Below are 19,954 nucleotides of genomic sequence, written 5' to 3'. Positions count from 1 at the left end.
GTCTCTGAGCCATATTTGATGCGGGGCCGAACCGCTCTGGCTTCCTGCATTATTGATATCGTAAATAACGTAAACGATAAGCGTCTGAGCCCAGTCTGAGCACTAAAACAGTCATTTGAAAGTGCCTCGCGCTTAAAATAAAAAATAAAACCCAATTAACATCATTAAACACATTAAACAAAATCACCTATAATTAGATGTTGCCAGCAAATTAATTAACGCCCATTTGGCTGTTCTCAGCGTGAATGCTACAGGAGCGCTGCCAAATGTGCAAATGGAGCCCACACACATACACACATACGCGCGCACACACTCTCTCTCACACACACACACACACACACACACACACACACACATACACACGCGCGCGCACACACTCTCTCTCAGACACACACGCACACATACGCTCACTCACTCATACACACCCTCTCACACACACATACGCACGCGCGCACACACACACTCTCTCTCACACACACATACGCACATGCACACTCTCACAAACACACGCACACATACGTCGCTCACTCATACGCACACACACTCTCTCACACACACACACACATACGCACGCAAACTCATACTCACACACATGCTTGCTCACACATATGCACGCGCACACACACTTGCACATGCACACACACGTGCTCCTGTGAACACGCGCACACACACCCACTTGCATACTTGCACATGCACACACACACGTGCTCCTGTGCACACGCGCTCACACACACACTCTTGCATACTCACACACACACACTCACATACACTCCTGTGCACACGCACACACACATATACACAAACACACACATTCATGCTCACACACCCTCCTGTGCACGTGTACTACACATACACACACACACTCGCTCCTATGCAAACTTGCATGCATGCACACTGAGCACTGTGGCCTTTCGGGGTGAGTGTGAGATGGCGGCGCTTGCTCTAATCGACAGGAGGAGAGCTCAGTGTGTGTGAGAGAGTCAGGCGGCAATCTGAAGGCTCTGCAGTCAGGGTGTGCACTTTCCACTGCCTTATTTTTTATAATGGCTATAATAGCCGTTTAGTTTTAAGTCTCAACTGCTCATTTTTGACGGAGGTTTAAAAGGCGGCCGTTGGGCGCTTTGAGTTGTGATTCCTCCTGCAGAAATTGAGAAATAAATTGCGTTCTTTTCCTGGGTGTTCGGTTGGTCCTGTCAGCTCAACGGCGTGCGTTATCCACGGGCTCCAGTTGTCTGCTTACTCCAGCGTTATCCGAGCCCTTCGCCCGACGCGAACGAGCGAGGATCACGTCGGGGGTGACGCTCTGCGCGGCGGCGGCGGCTCTGAACGGGGGGGCTCTTTGGCGGCCGAGACGCTCCGTCTCTCCCCTCGTTAAAAACGCTCGCGGCGTCACGTGGGGGCTAAGTGGCGGTTTTTTTTTGGCGAAAGCGGTACGAGGCCGGCGAGGGCCGCGGTTTTTCCCGCCTAATTCGAAGCCCGGCTTCGGGGCCCAGGATCACAGCCGCTCTGTGGAGGGGCAGCCCTTGTGACATCACTTCCTTTTTGCGGGTGGGGAAAAAAAAGGGTGTGGCCTTTATTTCTTCTGAGCAGAGGCCGGATACACTTGGGTTCCAACCGGACCTGGTGGGTGTTTCACGGAACAGGATTACTGATCTGGCTGATAGCTGCGTGGAGTAAAACCCGGAACAGCTCTTTTCACTCCAGTCCATGTTCCCGATGTGGGAGGAGGTTCCAGGTTTTACTCAGTGCGCTTATCCAGCTAACTGAATAATGGTGCTTTGTGAAATACCCCCCTGGTTGTGGCTGCTAATGCGTATTTGATGTACTGTACTTCAGCTCTCTGGGGGGCGATGAAGCTTTGAAAACACTCCCGCAGATCCCTGACGTGACTCACCAAAACGTACAATCATGCAGAAGAGCAGCTTTGTTCTCAGTATTGCTGGAAATTGTGGTTTCTTTTAAAAATTGTCAGCGATTTGAAGGACGTATTCACTGGTGTTCAAAGGGGTCAAGCACTGTATTTGGCGTATGCTATTTGGCAGAGGCCACCCCCCCCAGGTGAGCTGTGAACGCAGGCCTCTGCCAGGCCATTTGTAGGTTCCAGCTTGGCGCTAACAGAATTGAAAATATTATATCAGATTAGAGTGTATTAAGGGAGCCTAAAGACTATATTAGTGTAATCCCTCTGTGTGAGCGGCCGCCCGGCCGGCTGGCTGGAGCGCCCACAGCAGCGCCCCGCCGCCCCGCCGCGGGATTACAGTGAAACTGAGACGCTTAATGGCCTGGGCTGTGTGTGCAGGAGAGACCAGCACTCAGTGCACTCACTCACTCACACGCACTCCTGTACACACGCACGCACACTCACACACGCACAAAACTAACACACTAACACACATGGACTCACATGCACACATACACTCACATGTACAGATACACAGACATGCACGCACACATACACGCGCACGCACTCACGCTCACTCACACGCACGCACAAAACTAACACACGCACACTCACTCGCACGCACGCACAAAACTAACACACACACACACACTCACAGGCACGCACAAAACGAACACACTAACACACATGGACTGACATGCACACATACACAGACATGCATGCACACACACACACGCACACATGGACTCGCATGCACACATACACTCACATGTACACAGCACAACATGCACACACACACACACACACACAGGCACACACACACACACATACACACATACGCACATACACAGAGCTGTTAGCATGTCCGTGCTGTGTGCAGAGCACGCCGCTGGAGTCTGGGCCTGTTCTGGGTCCTGTGGGGCAGCCGGCATTGTGAGCCTCACACTGACCTGTGCACACACATTCCCTGTCATTTCCCCATCAGAACACTTAGCAGATGTACCGAAATCACACACAGCCTGTACGCTGTGTTCTGTGCACAAAAATACATGAATAAGAGTGGGCCTGTTACACTGGCTGCTGTGGACTTCTCCTGCCTGCCGTTTGCTCCAGCCTGACATTCTGCTGAGACGTGACTCAAACGAAAGTGCCGGCTTCTCTCGGAGCCGCAGCCTGTATTTATTTCCCGTCCTGGACGTCTCCTGCTGCCCGCGAGCGATGGATAATGGGCTCTCCTGGCGTTTTGGCATCCGTGGGTAGCTTACTGTACCGCGCCGCCCGCTTTAAACAGCCTAAAACCCGTCTCCCCCCCGGCTCCCCCCGGCTCCCTCCAGACATAAAGGCCTCCTTCAAATTAATTACGCAAATAATCTCTCCGAGCGCGCTGGGGGACGACTCCGCCCCCCGTGCGCCCGCGGTACTGCTTCCATCAGACGAAGAGCGAGGCGGAGTCTGCTGTCGGCTTAACCAATCACTGTGTGTTATAGAGTCTGGCCCCGCCCCCTCTGCATATAGGACTCGTCTGTTGCGTGTCGTGTGAAACAGGACTGTGTGTCCTGTTCGTATGTTGCCACAGAAGCATCTCTTAAAGGGTTCACTTCGTATGCTTTCAGCCGGTAGGAGGAGGCAACATCTCCAAAGAGTCGCACCTGTTGTTCTGGTGTAAATTCCCGACTCCAGTCAGTGCTGTTCACTCGCCAGACCAGTGGGAGAAGGCAAACCTCTCCAAAAATTCACACTTCGTTTGGACGCAATTCCTGAATCGGTGCCTAGTCAGTGCCGTATGTTTACGACACAATAGCGCGTTTGGTTTAATTGAAATATGGTGTGCGGTGTTGAAGCACCCTGCCAGTTCTTCCTGTTGTAAGGAGAGAGCTCCAGTTTATTCTCACTGGGGTTTTCCCGTTGGAAATCAGTGTATTCCTCAATATTTCAGCCTGCTGCTTGCTTGCTATTTAGTCCTTTGTTCTTCTTTGATGTTTTTCAAAATTTTAATTTTGCATTTTCTGTATACTTATCATGTACTTAAAGGGTGCAGTAGCTCTCACACCATTAGGGGGCGCTCTGCTCAGACTACAGTACTGTTTTGCATGCTGCTTGTAGTCTGGTCACATTCGGGCCAACTGTTCTCCCACAAATTATGCAGCAGTTTATAGATTGTATAGGTTATGAAATCTTCTGGGCTGTCGGTTGATGGATGGCCATTTTTTGACTAACCTCTCAAAGGGTTTCAGTATTAAATGTGCGCTGTTTCTCCTGTCTCCTTCTAGGGTCGATGAGATTGAGATAGTGATGACTGATCTGGAGAAGGCCAATCAGGTGAGTCCCCCGCCTGCCGCTCTTGGCCAATCGGGCGAGTCCCCGGTTTTCAGATGCCAATCCGCCAGGGCGGAACTCTTTAAAACTCATCGCCCGGTTCGGACCCGAGCACCCAGGTGTGCTGAGTTAACTACGTAATCAGATGCTTTAATCGATCAACACGGTGCTAAGTAACAACAAAAACCCCGCGCACCCTGCAGACCACCGAAAGGGAAGGGTGAATTTCACTCCGTCCATCAGAACGGATGAAGAGAATTTGGGAGCGGTGTGTTGCAGGGGTACGATGTCTCTCTATGGAATTTCACTGCAGCTTCACTCATTTTATAGATGGCCAACCCCAGCACATTAAAATCCCCTTTTCCCTTCCTGCCTTTCAGTTATACAAAAGAAAATGACATCATGTTTTTACCTTTGGAACACTATGTCATCCAGTTTAATGCGCTTCAGTGACTTTCACACTTGTCTGGCTCGGTGGGAAAACTGACTAACGATTTGTTTAACTTTTTTTCCCCCCCCAGCGTTAACGTTTGTAATCAGGATTAGGAATGATGGCATTGTTCCTCACCAAACATTGAGCATTTTTATCCAAATGGCTTTACCCGTGCAGAATTGGTCGTTAACCCTTTAAAGGTGTGAGTTCACAGATCACGTGATTAGAATGTTCTTAACTGAACATTCTAATGCTGATGTCACAGTCACTACTGGTAATTGAAAGCAGTGGAGTTCTAGAACACTGACTTTTGAATTTTGAATAAGCATTCCAAAGCCTACTCTTCAAAGGGTTAAAATGGAATCTGCGCTCGTTGGCTTCCTTGCCTCTGTGCTGGGCTGCGGAGTGAATCTGTGAGAGGTGGCTCCTGGTGTAGGCCGGGCCCGAGGCCTCGTGGCCTTTTTCTGTTCGTGACCTTTAAGGCAATCCTCTTAGTTTCAGGCCCCTCGCTTTAATTTATACGTTTTTCGCTCGCGTAAAGTTCAGTGAGAACACCATTGGCCGTACGCGTTCGTGAGGAAAATCCCCCTGAAGCATTGTGGGGACAGTTCAGATGCATGTATCGCGCCGCTTTCATGGTTTTGCATTTGGCCTTTCCCTTGGAGCCCAGCAGCTGAACAGTGGAATACGAGGTCACATCAGCTTCAAAGCAAACTCAGTGAAAACTTTATGTACCAGCTGGGATAATGTTCACTAATGTTCATTTAGTCTGTACAGTCTCTTTTTGTCATTTTTGTGATGTTCTGGAGCAAGTCGGCCATATTTGATTGTGTGTAAGGTTTCCCCGTCTCAGACGCTCCTTGGGTTGGCCTATGAGAGAGGATTCTAGTTTCCACAGGTCTGAAGGTTTGATTCGTGCCTCACCGCCCAATCAAAACAGCTCATTTATCACTGTAAGGGAGAAGCTAATTGCGAGGTGGCCCTTCTTTAAATATTAACGGCGGGGCTTGGCGAAATGGCGGCAGAGCCGCTCCGGGCAGAGATGGCCACGCCCGTCACAGCAGGTGAGGCTCACGCTGTGTCTGCAGAGCCTGAGCTTCCAGACAGACGCCGTGGTGAGACTCCTGCAACCCGCCATCCCCCACACACACACACACACACACACACACACACACACACACTCCACACACATCCACACACACACACACACACACACACACACACACACACCTCACACACATCCACCACACAGCCGACACTCACACACTCCACCACATATCACCATCACCACCAGCACACACACACACACACACACACACACACATCCACACACACTCCCACCAACACGTGACCAGTGTGCCGTCAGTCGGAATACTCCGGAACGCCTCATGTTATATCGACTGTCTGACCCTGTTCACACATACACACACATGAACGTACACGTCCACACATAAACACACACGCATGCATGACCGTACACGTCCACGCAGACACACACACACAGTTTCTGGACTCTCTCCGCTCACATTACTTCTCGTCTCTGGTCTCTGTCTGCCTCCTGCGATTCTCTGCACTCAGTCTGTTCTCATGATTACGGCTCCCTCCATCAGCTCCGCTCAGACTGCTCAGTCCCAGCCTGACAGCCAGGGAGCGGGGCGAGGGAGCGAGAGAGAGAGAGAGGGAGAGAGGAGAGAGTGAGAGAGAGAGAGAGAGAGGGAGCGGAGGGGGAGAGAGAGAGAGAGAGGGAGCGGAGGGAGAGAGAGAGAGAGAGGCCAGTGAATTAACTTTGCCCATGGCTGCTTTCTGCTTTCTGCACCGCCGTAAAATGACTCTCCAGCCGCCCCCCCAGTCCCCCGCGGTCTGGCAGGAGGGCCCAGCGGTTGTCTCTGACGTGCCTTGCGCAGTCGTGCAGTCGCCCCGTCGCAGGCCTGCAGGCCAGCGGCCTGAAAGACAGCGGCTTTCACTGGAAAGTGAAAGTGAGACATGGACAGTGGCTGTGAAAAGATAAGCCCCTTGTTGTCTTACAGGGTTTTGCACTGAAGGCGGTTTAGGTCCGTCTGTTACAGGGTGTGACACCTCCCTACCCCTCCCGTTTTTTTAACCTCATTAAAAAAAGTTTTGAAAAAGTACTTTGCTGAAATGCAATGAAACCCTGTTATTAAAGTAATAACAAAACTGTTCACTACCATTTTGTCATTATCTAAAATAACACATTCATCAACCATGCTTAAGTAACTGCTTAGCATCTGAAAATGCTGCATTTCCATAATTCCTTTTTAAAAAAATAGGCTGTCCTAAATGCGTGGTTTTTAACTCCCGATACAACTAAAGGTTGAATATTTAACTGCCTTTAAAATATAATGGATTATTTAAATGTCTGTGCGCTCTTCCATTTGTGCTGTGTGCGCTCTGGGGGTGAGTCTGAATTAATCTCGCTCTTTCCTTCTCTGTGTTCAGGGCTTGCTTCGGTTTATTTAAGCTGAACTCATTTGGGCAGTAACCAAATGGAAACTGTGGCCCTGGTTTCCAGGACTACACATTGGGTTCACCTCGATTATAAACGTACCGAGAAGTCGGCTGTGGACATTTTTTGAAAATATCAACAAATCTTCAAAGTGGTTCTAGGAAGCAGTCTCTCTTCGAAGATTGTGCGGTTTTAAGATAAGAGGTATAATAAGGTTGCTTTCGCTGACCCTGTCCTTCTGGGCTGTCTGTGGTTCTTTATTAGAAAGGTTAATTCCGCACTGATATTAGGAAGTTTTCATGTACAGAAGTCTGCGGGCACTACCAACCCTGGTCCTAAAGGTCCAAGGGGTAGGATATGTTGGTTTTTGTTGCTAGTCAGCACTTAATTGATCGATTAAAGTGGTCGATTGCACGGTTAATTCACCTGGCCTTACTTTCATGTGTTTTTTTGAGTCTTTACTGGTTGTTGATTTAAAGGTGAAAAGACAAACCCAGCAGGCCGTTTAGTTCTCCAGGGTGAGGTTTGGGGACCCCTGCTGCCCACCGTAGGTAATTGCGGGCCCTCTGTGGGCTGAATGGCCTCTTCTCCTCATTGTGTTCGGATGCTCTTCCTCTGCGCAGAGGGCGGAGGCCGCGGAGAGGGAGGCGGAGAGCCTACGGGGGCAGCTGTCATCCGCCAACAAGTCCCTGCAGCTGGCCACGCAGATCCAGAAAGCCCCCGACATGGTAGGCACGGCAACTTACTCACAGCCCCTCCCCCCCTGTGGGCGGAGTCTGTGTGCATCGGTCTGTCCTCATTGCACAGCCACCACTGGTAGACCATGTTACACGTATTTCATTAAATTTAAAATAAAAAAATTAAATGTCTTTTTAAATGTCTGTAAAAGTGTGTGTGTAAGCCTGTCTACACATGCGACCTCCCACACCTCTGATGACGTGTGTGTGTGCGTGTGTGTGTGTGCACGCATGTTTGACTTACCCTGCAGGAACAGGCCCTGGAGGTGCTGTCACGCTCCAGCCTGGAGGTGGAGCTGAGCGCTAAGGAGCGGGAGATCGTGCAGCTGGTGGAGGACGTGCAGAGGCTGCAGGCGAGCCTCAGCAAACTGCGGGAGAACTCCGCCAGCCAGATCAGCCAGCTGGAGCAGCAGCTCAGCGCCAGGAACTCCACACTCAAGGTCAGGCCCTGTCGAGCGAGGGGGCGTTGTGCTAATGCTAACGTGCTAAAACCGCTAACGTGCTAAAGCGGCTAACGTGCTAAAGTGGCTAACGTGCTAAGAACAGTGCAAAGTCCCCAGTCGAATCTCTCACTCTGACGTGGCTACACTCATTAGATAGGGTACAGCACAGCATTCTTACTTCACTGGGAGCGGTTATGGAAAATAATGACTACATTTACCCGGCTTGAGCTGAAGCTGGCGGCAGCTCGCTGGGTCGTATTTGATGGCTGCATGTCCTTGGATCAAGTATGAGCCTTTCTCCGTTTTCATTTTTCCAGCTTTTACTCAAGCTCAGGGACTTTCAGGGCTGCGTAGCACTCTGACACCGCTTTTCACTCGAACCTCCATACACTCTCCTACCGACCCTCGACTGTTGTAAAGTGCAGGATGTATTTCTCTGCGTTTGTACCCAGTTTAACAATGACTTTCATGAAGGACAGAACGGTTACATAAGCAAACCAACGACTCTTCAAATCCATATTGCTTTGCATAATTATTACACTAAGGCATTTTAAACAAGTACGTGGTTACTTAGAATCTATTCTGTGCACTGCTAATGGTTGTCTCAAGTAGTCTCAACCTTTACAAAGCGATTTTTTAAATTTCTTTAAAAATTATTCGCAGTACATTAAGCGATTATGTTAGCTGTGTCCCTGTACCTAATTGTTAGGTGCGCTTTTGGCTGTATTAGTCCTGGCAGGCTCAGTCTGTGGTCGCCTCTCACTTTGAGCGTCTGGCGGTTTGTCTTGATTGGCGGCTCTTTGTGTGCAGCGAGATTGAAGCCCGGTGAGACAGGGTGGCTGCGTAAGCCGCGCGTTTCCGCGCCAGAGACGGGCGGCGCCCTACGGCGCTGGAGGGTTTCCCGAGCTCCCCAGGTCTCCCTTTCTTTCTCCCCACCGTCCCTGTGTTTAAACGGACTCGCCGTTTGGGCGCGAAGGCGGCTCGTCCCGTTTTGCCTGGCGCGGGTCGGTTGGCTGGCTGAATGGTGGGGGTTGATCCCGCGGGCCGCCGGGCCCTCTGGCGCCGGAGCCGCCCGAGATGGGGGGCTGAGGTCGTGACCGCGGCGCACCTGGTCTCTCGCCGCTACGCTAGCTCTAGACACGCGCACCCTACTCCCCACCCTGAACCCCTCCTCCCGGGAGCTGTGAAACACCCCTGTAGTGCGACAGTGACACGCTCGTCCTCCTCTCTCCCTCCCTCCCCCTTCCCTCCCTTTCTCCCCCTCTCTCTCTCTCGCCACAGCAACTGGAGGAGAAGCTGCAGGAGCGGGCGGACTACGAGGAGGTCAAGAAGGAACTGAAGTAAGTCTCCCGGGGCTGGCGGGTCCGGCTCAAGCCCCTCCCACCACCCAAATGCGGCGGCCATCTTAAGCGATAGAGCTCCACAGCCACCTCCGGCTGAGAAGAGCCATCTGTGCCCCAGAGTACACTTGATAGTTATGCTTGAACGTATTTCTGTGTGTGTGTGTGTGTATGTGTTTGTGATTGAACCTTGTTGTTCTGGTGGAAGGAACGAACAAGTCTAATGAAATCCTGAGAGATTTCTTTGTTCTGATGTATTTTCTGTACTGTGCCAGTCGCACAGTCTAGCCTAATTCTGAAAATTTCACATGGGTTTACTGACCATGCCTATGCTAAATCTAAAACTACACCCCAGACCCGATTTGCCTCCTGATAAAACCACATACCCAATTTCAAGCTTTCACCAACTGTGGTGTCTAACTTTACGTTGGAAGGTTTTGTGTTGACTACCACTGTTGCTTGTGATCCTGACGGTTTAGCTTCAGCAGTGTTTGTTGCCTTACCCTGAGTGTATGCACTTCAGAGCGTCTGCTAAACACCGTAAATGTCAGTGGGCATTACAGCAGGGGCTCGTAAACCCTCCCCCCATCTTTACTTAATCATGGAGCCGTTTGCTTCCCATGAAAGTTAGATTGCCTTTCCCCCCCCCCTCCTGTTCTTCATTTTCCCCGTTTATTTCTTGGCGATGAGCTCGCTGGGGAGGAAGCCAGTCCTGTGTCACATGACCGAGGAGTGGCCTTGATTTGAGAGTCAGGCCCTGACATCACGCAAGCTACCGTTGACCTTTACCAGTGGGCTGGGCATTCGGCCCGGCCCGCATTGCTATTGGCCCACATTCCTATTGGCCTGCATTCCCATTGGCCCATTTTCTTTTGGCTCTCATTCCCATTGGCCCACATTCCCATTGGGCCGCGTTCCCATTGGCCCAGCCACAGTTCTCCCGCTGCCCCTGTCGCCCGCCAGCGCGGTCCTCCTGAGCAGCTTTTCACACGGGACGTGTCAGCGCTCCCGACCTCTCCGGTGCTTAACTTCCCGATCTCAATTAGGACGAGCTGGGCGCCTTAGGATGGGTACGCCGTAGACTCTGTGACGGGGTACGTGCATGCTTCTCTGTGACAGCAGCCAATAAGCTGCTTAGTCTTATCGGTCGTAGCTTTTGCAAGTCTGAAGTCAGGATTCGGGAGAAGGGGTGGGATCAAGACTGACTGATTTTGACAATTTTGGTTTAAAAACATGAACTCAAAAAAATGTGTGTGGTGTGTCTTACTTACTGTCTAGTTTTTCTGAAAGTATTTATTACTAAAGCAAGTTTTTATTGATTTGTTTATGTTAAGTATCTAAGCTGTATACGGTTCTGTGCGCAGACCCAGGTCAGATTTGTTCCTGGGGTTTGTTCCTGGGGTCAGATTTGTTCCCGGGGTTCGTTCCTGGGGTTTATTCCTAGGGTTCATTCCTGGGGTTTGTTCCTGGGGTCAGATTTGTTCCTGGGGTTCGTTCCTGGGGTTCATTCCTGGGGTTCGTTCCTGGGGACAGCCTGTTCTGTGGGGGGGTTTTGCTGTGTGCCCTTTGTGTAGCACAGCTCAGAAACAGACCACACTTGTCACTTTTAAACAGTGGACTTAATTACCCGGCGTTATTGTGTTACTTATCTGTGGGCGGGGGCATAATGAAAAGGCTAACGAAGTTAAGATAGCGCAGGGGCTAATCAGCCAGCGTTGGGCTCATTCTCCGCCGCTCTGCTCGCTGCCGGCTCTCCCCCGATCTCTGTAACGACTTTAAACCGAAGCACGTCTGGACGTTAATTCCGTAAGTGGATTTCTAGAAGCCATACTTTGTCTGAAATCTATAACGGTAATAACAGAGTGAACAGAGAGTTTTTTGTTTTTTTTTCTCCCCCTGAATTTCCTAAGTGCAGCTGAAGCACTTCTGATTATCAGGCAAACTGTTGTTTGCTGGGTTTGAATTGATAGCCTGCTGTCCTCTGCAATGGACACTGGTTTTTACGCCAATCCTTTTAATTTCCTGTGACCTCTGTTGGGGTTCCCACTAGGATCCACTTTTAATGGTTTTGGATGTAGCGGGACTTGCTAATTAAAGTAAATTGATTCAACAGTTCTGTCAGTAATCAAGCTCGTTGTCATATGAGGGTAAACAACACGTATTCAGGTTGCCTTTTTAAATACATTTGAGGTGTTAGAATTGAGGTGACATCTTTCTGACTTGTGACTTTGAATCCATTGCCTGGCACAATGTTTGTATGTGTGCGTGTGTGTGTGTTTGTGTGCGTGCATATGCAGTATTGTGCGTATGTGTGTGAGTATGCATGTGTGTGTACGTGCGTGTGCATGTGCGTGTGTGTGTGTATGCATTGGCTTGTATGCGCGTGCGTGTGTGTGTTTGCGTGTGTGCGTGCGTGCGTGTACGTGTGCGTGTGTGTGCATGCATGTGCTTGTATGCGCGTGTGTGTGCGTGTCCGTATGTGCGTGTGCGTGTGTGTGCATGCAAAGTGCAGTGCCGTCGTGGGTCTTTAGCCTAATAAATGTCTCTGGTTCACAGTGCCCTGAAGTCCATGGAGTTCGGGTCGTCTGACGGCTCTACAGCGCAGGTGAGGCTGCTCCGCCTGGCTGGTGATGGAGTGCGTGTGCTGGTGTCAGACGTGATTGAGCACGCTGGCTCTGTCCCAGGGCACGGCAGATAACCTGTACAGCCTGAGACAAATGCGCTTGTTTGTGTAATGTGATTTCAGATCACGTCTCTAGTTAAGCTTTGACTTGCATGCAGAGCAATACGGGATGGTGTTGGTACGTGGGGTTGGGGGTGGGGGGGGTTTGGGGGAGGAGCCTGAATCAGTCGGGTTTGGTTGATAGGATACCAGTCATTCGGTTGGCTTTAGTTTAGTCAGCTGTTTCAGGTTCAACAGTTCCAGGCCACTGGTTTTATTCATGCCAGATGTATTGCTGGTGCTGGTTCTTCTACAGTCTAACCCAAGATCCAGATTTCTGCTTTTTTTTAATTATAATGATTGGTGTTGGGTTCACAGGTTTGGTTCACTGATCCCCGATCAGCTGTCAGAGGCAGAATGTTACCCTTTCCATATAATTTAGCCCTTGTTCGCATGGAAAGGTCGCGGAGGAATGATACATAATTGCATGCAAGAAAGCGGGCGTATTCCTACCAGGGTTTGGGTCAGTAGTCGTTTCAGGAAAATTAATTTAGTTAGTTTAAATTAAATTTAAGTTAGTCTGTTGAAAAATCCCCGCAGAGCGTTTGTGCTGTGGCTGAGTTTGAATGGAAGTGGATTTGAATGCGTCGCTGATGACCCTCCCGTACCCCCTCCCCCCCTCCCCCCAGCTCCCCCAGGAGTCGTCGAAGCCCCTGGAGGCGCTGCTGCAGGAGAAGAGCCGCGCCCTGCAGGCGGACGGCGCCCCCCTGCGCATCGGCAACAGCGAGCTGAGCGGTGAGCGCTGGGCGCGGGCGGGGCCAGGAGCAGGAAAGGGGCGGGGTCAGGGCAGGTCCTGGATAGGGGCGGGGCCGGGGGGGACACACGCTCACACACACGCACACGCTCGCATTGTTACATGTACGCGCACTCACTGATGCACACACACACACACGTGAGCGCATAGCCAGAGAGATGTGACATTCCTGGCAGTTTCTTCATTTACTTAATCGAGGATGTCATCCGTAGACCCTCCCCACCGGTGTTCTTGCGCTGGTTTGCAGTGGGAACCAGGCCAGGTCCAATCAGTGCTGGCAGAACAGAGCCGAGAAGCACGAGCTATCAGAGTCAGGATCAAAGCATGGGGCTGTATCAGTACAGGCCCTGCAGGGGGTCAGGGACAGTGCACGTCCATCAGTCACATCGTGCTCTCTGCCCGTGTCTGCTCGCTGCTTAATGCACCTTCATGCGCAGGAAGTCCAGTTGTTAAACAGGAAGTAAGAGCCAGCTACATCCTTGTCCAGAAGAAAAGTGCTTAAACAGGAAAGGGACAGTTATCACTTTGAAAAGAAAAAAGTACTTTTGGAGTGCGTGGGGGGGTGGGGGGTGCGGAGACGATCTTGACTGCTGCCTGCTGTTTGCGTTTCCCGTGTTTGACGCACAGCACACCTCGACAGCGATCTGTAATGGAAACGGGTCTCACGGTTGATTCGGGGAGATTCGCTTTGATCGTCGAGACTTGAAGCGCCGCTTTTGAGCTCGGCTGTCTGTTGCTCAGCTTCGCTCTTTCTTTATCCCCCCCCCCCCAACACCACCACCCCCCCCACCTCCCCACCCCCCTACCCCGCAAAATCGCACTTCAAGACACTTCAGATTCATCGGGTGCGCGTCAGACTCGCGGGCGCTCAAAGATGCTATCGTTTTTCCGCGTTTAGCTGCGCGGCTCGCGTTCCTGTCAGGGGTGCAACATTCGCCGCGGCTGCCTCTTCTGACAGCCCTCCCTGACACGCGGCGAAGGCGGTTGGATTTCTCTTTGTTTGGAGTTTTTAAAAAAAGAATGTTTTCAAATGGTAAAGAAGACAAAGAAACAGCTCCCCAAAAGTTCCCCGAGTTTAAATTCGGCCCAAAAAAAAACCGACGGCAGCGGCGAAGCTCTGCCGGGGCGGGCCGTCCGCACGTTAAGGTCAGAACCGCGTCTTTCTCCGACCCGACCGCTACCGTGGCGTGGCGTGACTGGCCCGCGCGGGACACCTTTGGGCGACGCGGCGTGAAAAGCCGAGCTATCCCCCCCCCCCCCCCCGCTGCCCTTTCCGCAGTCTGGGCCGCTCAGGTTTCTGAAAATGTCACGTAAGCTTTGCTGCGGGGATGTTCCCGAAAACTCGAGCGAGTAATTTGTATTTTTAATGGTATCCCCCCGTTCGCCTAACCTTATCAGGCGTTCAGTCGACCTGAAGGCACGCCGGCTGCTTTCCGCCGTTTCGCGTGTCTTTGTCCTACTTTGCGGAATTCATTATCCCCGAGTATGCAAAACTGGAACTTTGCGCGAGCGGTTAGCGCGATGCTAACCGCGCCGTAGCGCTGGCCTTGCGGTCGCCGTGGCGTTCTCCCTCATGGAAACGGGCATTTGGGCCCACGACGCGCTTGTGCACGTGGCGTGGAGATGAAAAACCCGGGCACCGTTGCTGGCGTATGGACGCATTAACGTGGGGACTTACAGTGCGCCTGAGGTTTCTTCTCGTTTCGTTCTCTGAGTTGTAACAAATAGGACGAAGGCTCTCGTGAGCTCCTCTGTGCTGTTCAGACGAGCGGAACACAGTCTGCCCTCACGGACTTTGCAGGTCATTTTGTGCAGCGGTATGAAGTATAAGAATCCCTTAGACTGTGGTTTGTAAAATGACTGATTTGTTTTTTCTGTGAAGAGGACCACTGTTGGTGCGCCAGTGTGACTCACGGCCGGGTGCATGAGCGTAGTATAAATGATGTCGGGTCCCCTCTGCGAATCCTTAAAATTGGGGTTAGCCTGAAAGCCTACGGAGGGGGAGCAGAGGCTCATTTGACACACACAGCGCACGGAGCTCTCCCCAGCCAGCCTTTAGACCCTGAGAGCGAGAGAGAGAAGGCCGATCAGCAGGACCATAATCCTCCTCCTCCTCATCTGGGTACCGCCGGCAGAGAGGGGCGGTGCAGAAGGGGACGGTAAAGGGCTGGATTTGCCCAAAGCCCAAAAAACAGGCTAATGTCTGCTGCCCTTTTTGTTTTTGCTGTTTTTTTTACTGGTGAATTTTTCCCCCTGCAGTTGCATGAGTCAGAGAAGTTTGCCTGGACTGTTTTTGTCCTTATTTTTGCCCCTCATTGTAAGTTATTTTCTGATTTTTGACGCTGGAGTAATTAAAACACGTCATTGATAATAACGTCAACCCCCCTGCTTCTCCAGAACCTTCCGCAGAGGGCTGTCCTAAGGGTCCTGCTGAATTGTGTGCTGGTTAGAGGGCTGGAAAAGGACCAGTGAAATTTAGAGTTTTTTTAATTTATTATTATTATTATTATTTTTATACTTCTTCCAAGTACTGCTTACAAAGAAAGAAGAAAAAGAAAGGGCATAAGAAAGGTTGCCATGGAAATTGGAAAAACTGAAATAAATTCAGTTTGGGTTTGTCAGTTATCCTTGTTTCCCTCCGAATTGCAGTTTATGTATTATACATATGCTGTGTTTTTATGCATTATATATATATATATATGCTGTATTGTTGGTTTCCCATAATGCTTTGCTTTTGACCTGTCGTAGGCTCAGCCGTGCGGAAGGGGAAAGAGGCGTCGGCGGACAGCCAGCAGCGCCTTCCCGCCACCGCCAACGCCGCCAACCTGCAGGGCTCCCCTCCCCCGCCCTCCTCCCAGCTCCTCCTGCGGGCGGGGCCGGGCGGCGCCTCCGAGCCCACCTCGGGCGCCAACGGGACGCACCAGTTCTCGCCCACGGGCATCGGGCAGGACTTCTTCGGCCCGGGCATGGCGGGTGGCGGCGGCGGCGGAGGCGGGGCCTACCCGCTCGCGGGCAAGGTGGCGCTCAACTCCCTCCTCCACCGGCAGCTGATGCAGACCTTCTACTCCAAGGCGCTGCAGGACGCGCCCGGCGCCATGCTCTTCGCCCCGGGCCACTACGCCGCCCCCTCCCTGTCGGCCAGCCCCCTCCCGCAGCCCCTGCCCCAGCCCGCTGGCAGCCCCGACGTCAACGGCATGGCGCCCTCGCCCAGCCAGTCGGAGGGCGCGGGCAGCGCCTCGGAGGGCGAGGACATGGACACGGCGGAGATCGCGCGGCAGGTGAAGGAGCAGCTGATCAAGCACAACATCGGCCAGCGCATCTTCGGCCACTACGTGCTGGGCCTGTCGCAGGGCTCCGTCAGCGAGATCCTGGCCCGGCCCAAGCCCTGGAACAAGCTCACCATCCGCGGCAAGGAGCCCTTCCACAAGATGCGCCAGTTCCTGTCCGACGAGCAGAACATCCTGGCGCTGCGCAGCATTCAGGGACGCCAGCGAGGTGAGCGAGCCCCGCGCGCTCCCAGCATGCCTCACGCGGCCGCGCCGGGCACGGCGCCCGCGTTTGTCGCTAATCGAAGCCAGAACTGCCGAGGTTTAGTCCACTAATGATTCTCCTCTCAGTAGCATCCAGAACATTCTGTGAACCAATCGCTCCCAGTGCCAGTACAGTTACTGTGAACACGTACAGTAGTAACTGAGGGGGTCATGTGACCTTCACTAAACACATACCGTGGTGACTGAGAGAGTCATGTGACCAACAGTAAATACATTCAGTAGTGGCTAAGGGGGTCATGTGGCCATCAGTAAACACCTACAGTAATGACTGAGGTGGTCATGTATACACACAGTAGTGATTGAGAGGGTCATGTGACCATCAATGAACAGAGTAGTGACAGAAGGGGTCATGTGACCATAAGTAAACACAAACAGTAGTGACTGAGGGGGTCATGTGACCATCGGTGAACACAGTATTGACTGAGGGGGTCATGTGACCATCGGTGAACACAGTATTGACTGAAGGGGTCATGTGACCATCGGTGAACACAGTATTGACTGAAGGGGTCATGTGACCATCCATAAATACATACAGTAGTGACCGAGTTTTGACCATCAGTAAAAACATTCAGTAGTGGCTAAGGGGGTCATGTGGCCATCAGTAAACACCTACAGTAATGACTGAGGTGGTCATGTAAGCACACACAGTAGTGACTAAGGGGGTCATGTAAACACACAGTAGTGATTGAGAGGGTCGTGTGACCATCAGTGAACACAGTAGTGACAGAAGGGGTCATGTGACCATAAGTAAACACAAACAGTAGTGACTAGGGGAGTCATGTGACCATCAGTGAACACAGTATTGACTGAAGGGGTCATGTGACCATCAGTAAACACACACAGTAGTGACTGAGGGGGTCATGTGACCGTAAGTATACACATACAGTAGTGACTGAGGGGGTCATGTGACCGTAAGTACACACATACAGTAGTGACTGAGGGGGTCATGTGACCGTAAGTATACACATACAGTAGTGACTGAGGGGTCATGTGACCGTAAGTATACACATACAGTAGTGACTGAGGGGGTCATGTGACCGTAGTATACACATACAGTAGTGACTGAGGGGGTCATGTGACCGTAAGTATACACATACAGTAGTGACGAGGGGGTCATGTGACCGTAAGTATACACATACAGTAGTGACTGAGGGGGTCATGTGACCGTAAGTATACACATACAGTAGTGACTGAGGGGGTCATGTGACCGTAAGTATACACATACAGTAGTGACTGAGGGGGTCATGTGACCGTAAGTATACACATACAGTAGTGACTGAGGGGGTCATGTGACCGTAAGTGTACACATACAGTAGTGACTGAGGGGGTCATGTGACCGTAAGTGTACACATACAGTAGTGACTGAGGGGGTCATGTGACCGTAAGTATACACATACAGTAGTGACTGAGGGGGTCATGTGACCGTAAGTTACACATACAGTAGTGACTGAGGGGTCATGTGACCGTAAGTACACATACAGTAGTGACTGAGGGGGTCATGTGACCGTAAGTACACATACAGTAGTGACTGAGGGGGTCATGTGACCGTAAGTACACACATACAGTAGTGACTGAGGGGGTCATGTGACCGTAAGTGTACACATACAGTAGTGACTGAGGGGGTCATGTGACCGTAAGTATACACATACAGTAGTGACTGAGTCGTAGAGCATTTAAGCTTGACCCTGCACCCCACACGGCAGTGGAAGTGACACAGACGCGCGTGTCACGGTAAGTATTGATCTGCGGTGGCTGTTTTATTGCCCCGCTTCGTGCCGGCGGAAGCGCATGGTGGAGCGGTGAAAGTTTCAGCGGGGTCGCGCGATCGCTTTAGCTCTGGCCGTGATCTATCTGTCTCCGGTGCCCTTTTGTCTGTTTTCCGATAATCGATGCGGCGAGTGCGCCGGTGGGATTCGACGGGCCGCCGCGGCGAGTGCGCTCTGGCGGGTGCGTCTCTCCGCAGACCTTCGCGCCGGCGAACGGACGGGACCCCGAAAATGAGTTTGTTTGTCGTCTTGTTCAGCGCCGAGGCCGGGAGATGGACACGGACGGTCGGGTATTGCCTCGGACGAGCGGGAATGAAAAACGACACTGGGGGAGCAGCTCCGAAACGGAAGCGGCCGGCTCTGCGTTAGCGGGACAGTTAGCGTGTGACCATTTTACAGGCTGTGTTTGTATTTTGTTTGTATTTCCTTGTATTGGCGTAAAGAAAAAAAACTGCCTTCCGTCGGTGCTGAGATGCGCATACAAAATGTGGAGTAACTCTGAAGTATTGTACAGTGCGTGCATAATTTAGCAACACCTATTTCTGTCAGACATTTCTTCTGTTACCTGTGCCTCTGCTTTATACCAACTCCTCTGCCTACACGTTTAATGTCAGCCGATGACTGTGGTTTCCCTTGCACGGTTTGTAGCAGAGAGAGAGAGAGAGAGAGAAATCTAAATACAGAAGATTTTCTCTGACCTCACATTCTGTTCTGCAGTAGATGCGCACATTGAAGGCGTCCTCTTCGATAGCTTGTTTTCCCCATAAGGGATCCGTGACCAGCGGAAGCGCTTCCACTGGCCGTCGTGTGGAATTTGAAACCGATGTGAGAGTACACGCTGGGCTGTCGAGCGCAGCGTCTCTGATTTGGGCGGGCGGGGCTCGTGCGGTCCCACCGCCGCCCTGATGGACGAGAACGAGGGTGACTGGTGGGGGGGGGGGGGGGGTGGTGACCTCCATGGTCTCGTCCGTCTCAATCACGCGACCGATCGGCCGCTGAAAGGAATTGAGTTACGCGGCGCTCATAGCGGAGACGAGCGGAGGGACGCCGGTTCTCCCATGATGCTCCTGTCCGTTGCGTTCGCTTCGTAACGGCCTCCAGCGGTCTGGGGTCGGCAGGGCGCCCCAAGGCCCTCATGTCCTCAGGATTTGTAAAGCGAAACGGGGCCGAATCGGAACACTGTGCTGTACGTATGTTTCAGCTACGGCAGTTATTCATGTTTCCGAAAAACACACGAATGACTGCTTTTTTTAAAGCTAAAAGATGAAGGAAATTGTTATGGCTACATACATGGTTCCCAAAAGTGATTAAAAGTCCTTAAATCTAGAAGTTTTACCCTGAAACGCCATAGAAAAAATGGAGGTCCACATATCTTAAGTAAATAATGAACATTTCTTTCGTTTCGTAGTCAACCTCTTTCTAACTGGCTAGCTTGAGCTCATTTATAAAGACTAGCAATAGCAGCTAGCTCATTTTTGTACCGCTTCCAGAAGACACCAGCCTGGGGTTCACTGCCAAGTGCATGTGC

At 51.6% G+C, this 19,954-nt stretch overlaps 1 protein-coding gene across 4 annotated transcripts in view; it reads left to right on the top strand.

The window, feature by feature from the left end:
• cux1a (cut-like homeobox 1a) overlaps positions 1-19,954 on the top strand; it is a 191,956-nt gene that overhangs the window by 130,610 nt on the left and 41,392 nt on the right. For all 4 annotated transcript variants that reach the window (XM_064352371.1, XM_064352370.1, XM_064352369.1 and 1 more), the window contains exons 9-15: positions 4,171-4,219; positions 7,737-7,841; positions 8,102-8,290; positions 9,575-9,633; positions 12,190-12,238; positions 12,985-13,090; positions 15,858-16,604. In XM_064352371.1, the coding sequence (XP_064208441.1) occupies positions 4,171-4,219; positions 7,737-7,841; positions 8,102-8,290; positions 9,575-9,633; positions 12,190-12,238; positions 12,985-13,090; positions 15,858-16,604 (1,304 nt within the window). The remainder of the gene's footprint in view (positions 1-4,170; positions 4,220-7,736; positions 7,842-8,101; positions 8,291-9,574; positions 9,634-12,189; positions 12,239-12,984; positions 13,091-15,857; positions 16,605-19,954) is intronic.

Source organism: Anguilla rostrata, chromosome 9 (genome assembly GCF_018555375.3).
Source record: "Anguilla rostrata isolate EN2019 chromosome 9, ASM1855537v3, whole genome shotgun sequence".
Lineage (NCBI taxonomy): Eukaryota > Metazoa > Chordata > Actinopteri > Anguilliformes > Anguillidae > Anguilla > Anguilla rostrata.
This window is presented reverse-complemented; position numbering and strand designations above follow the sequence as displayed.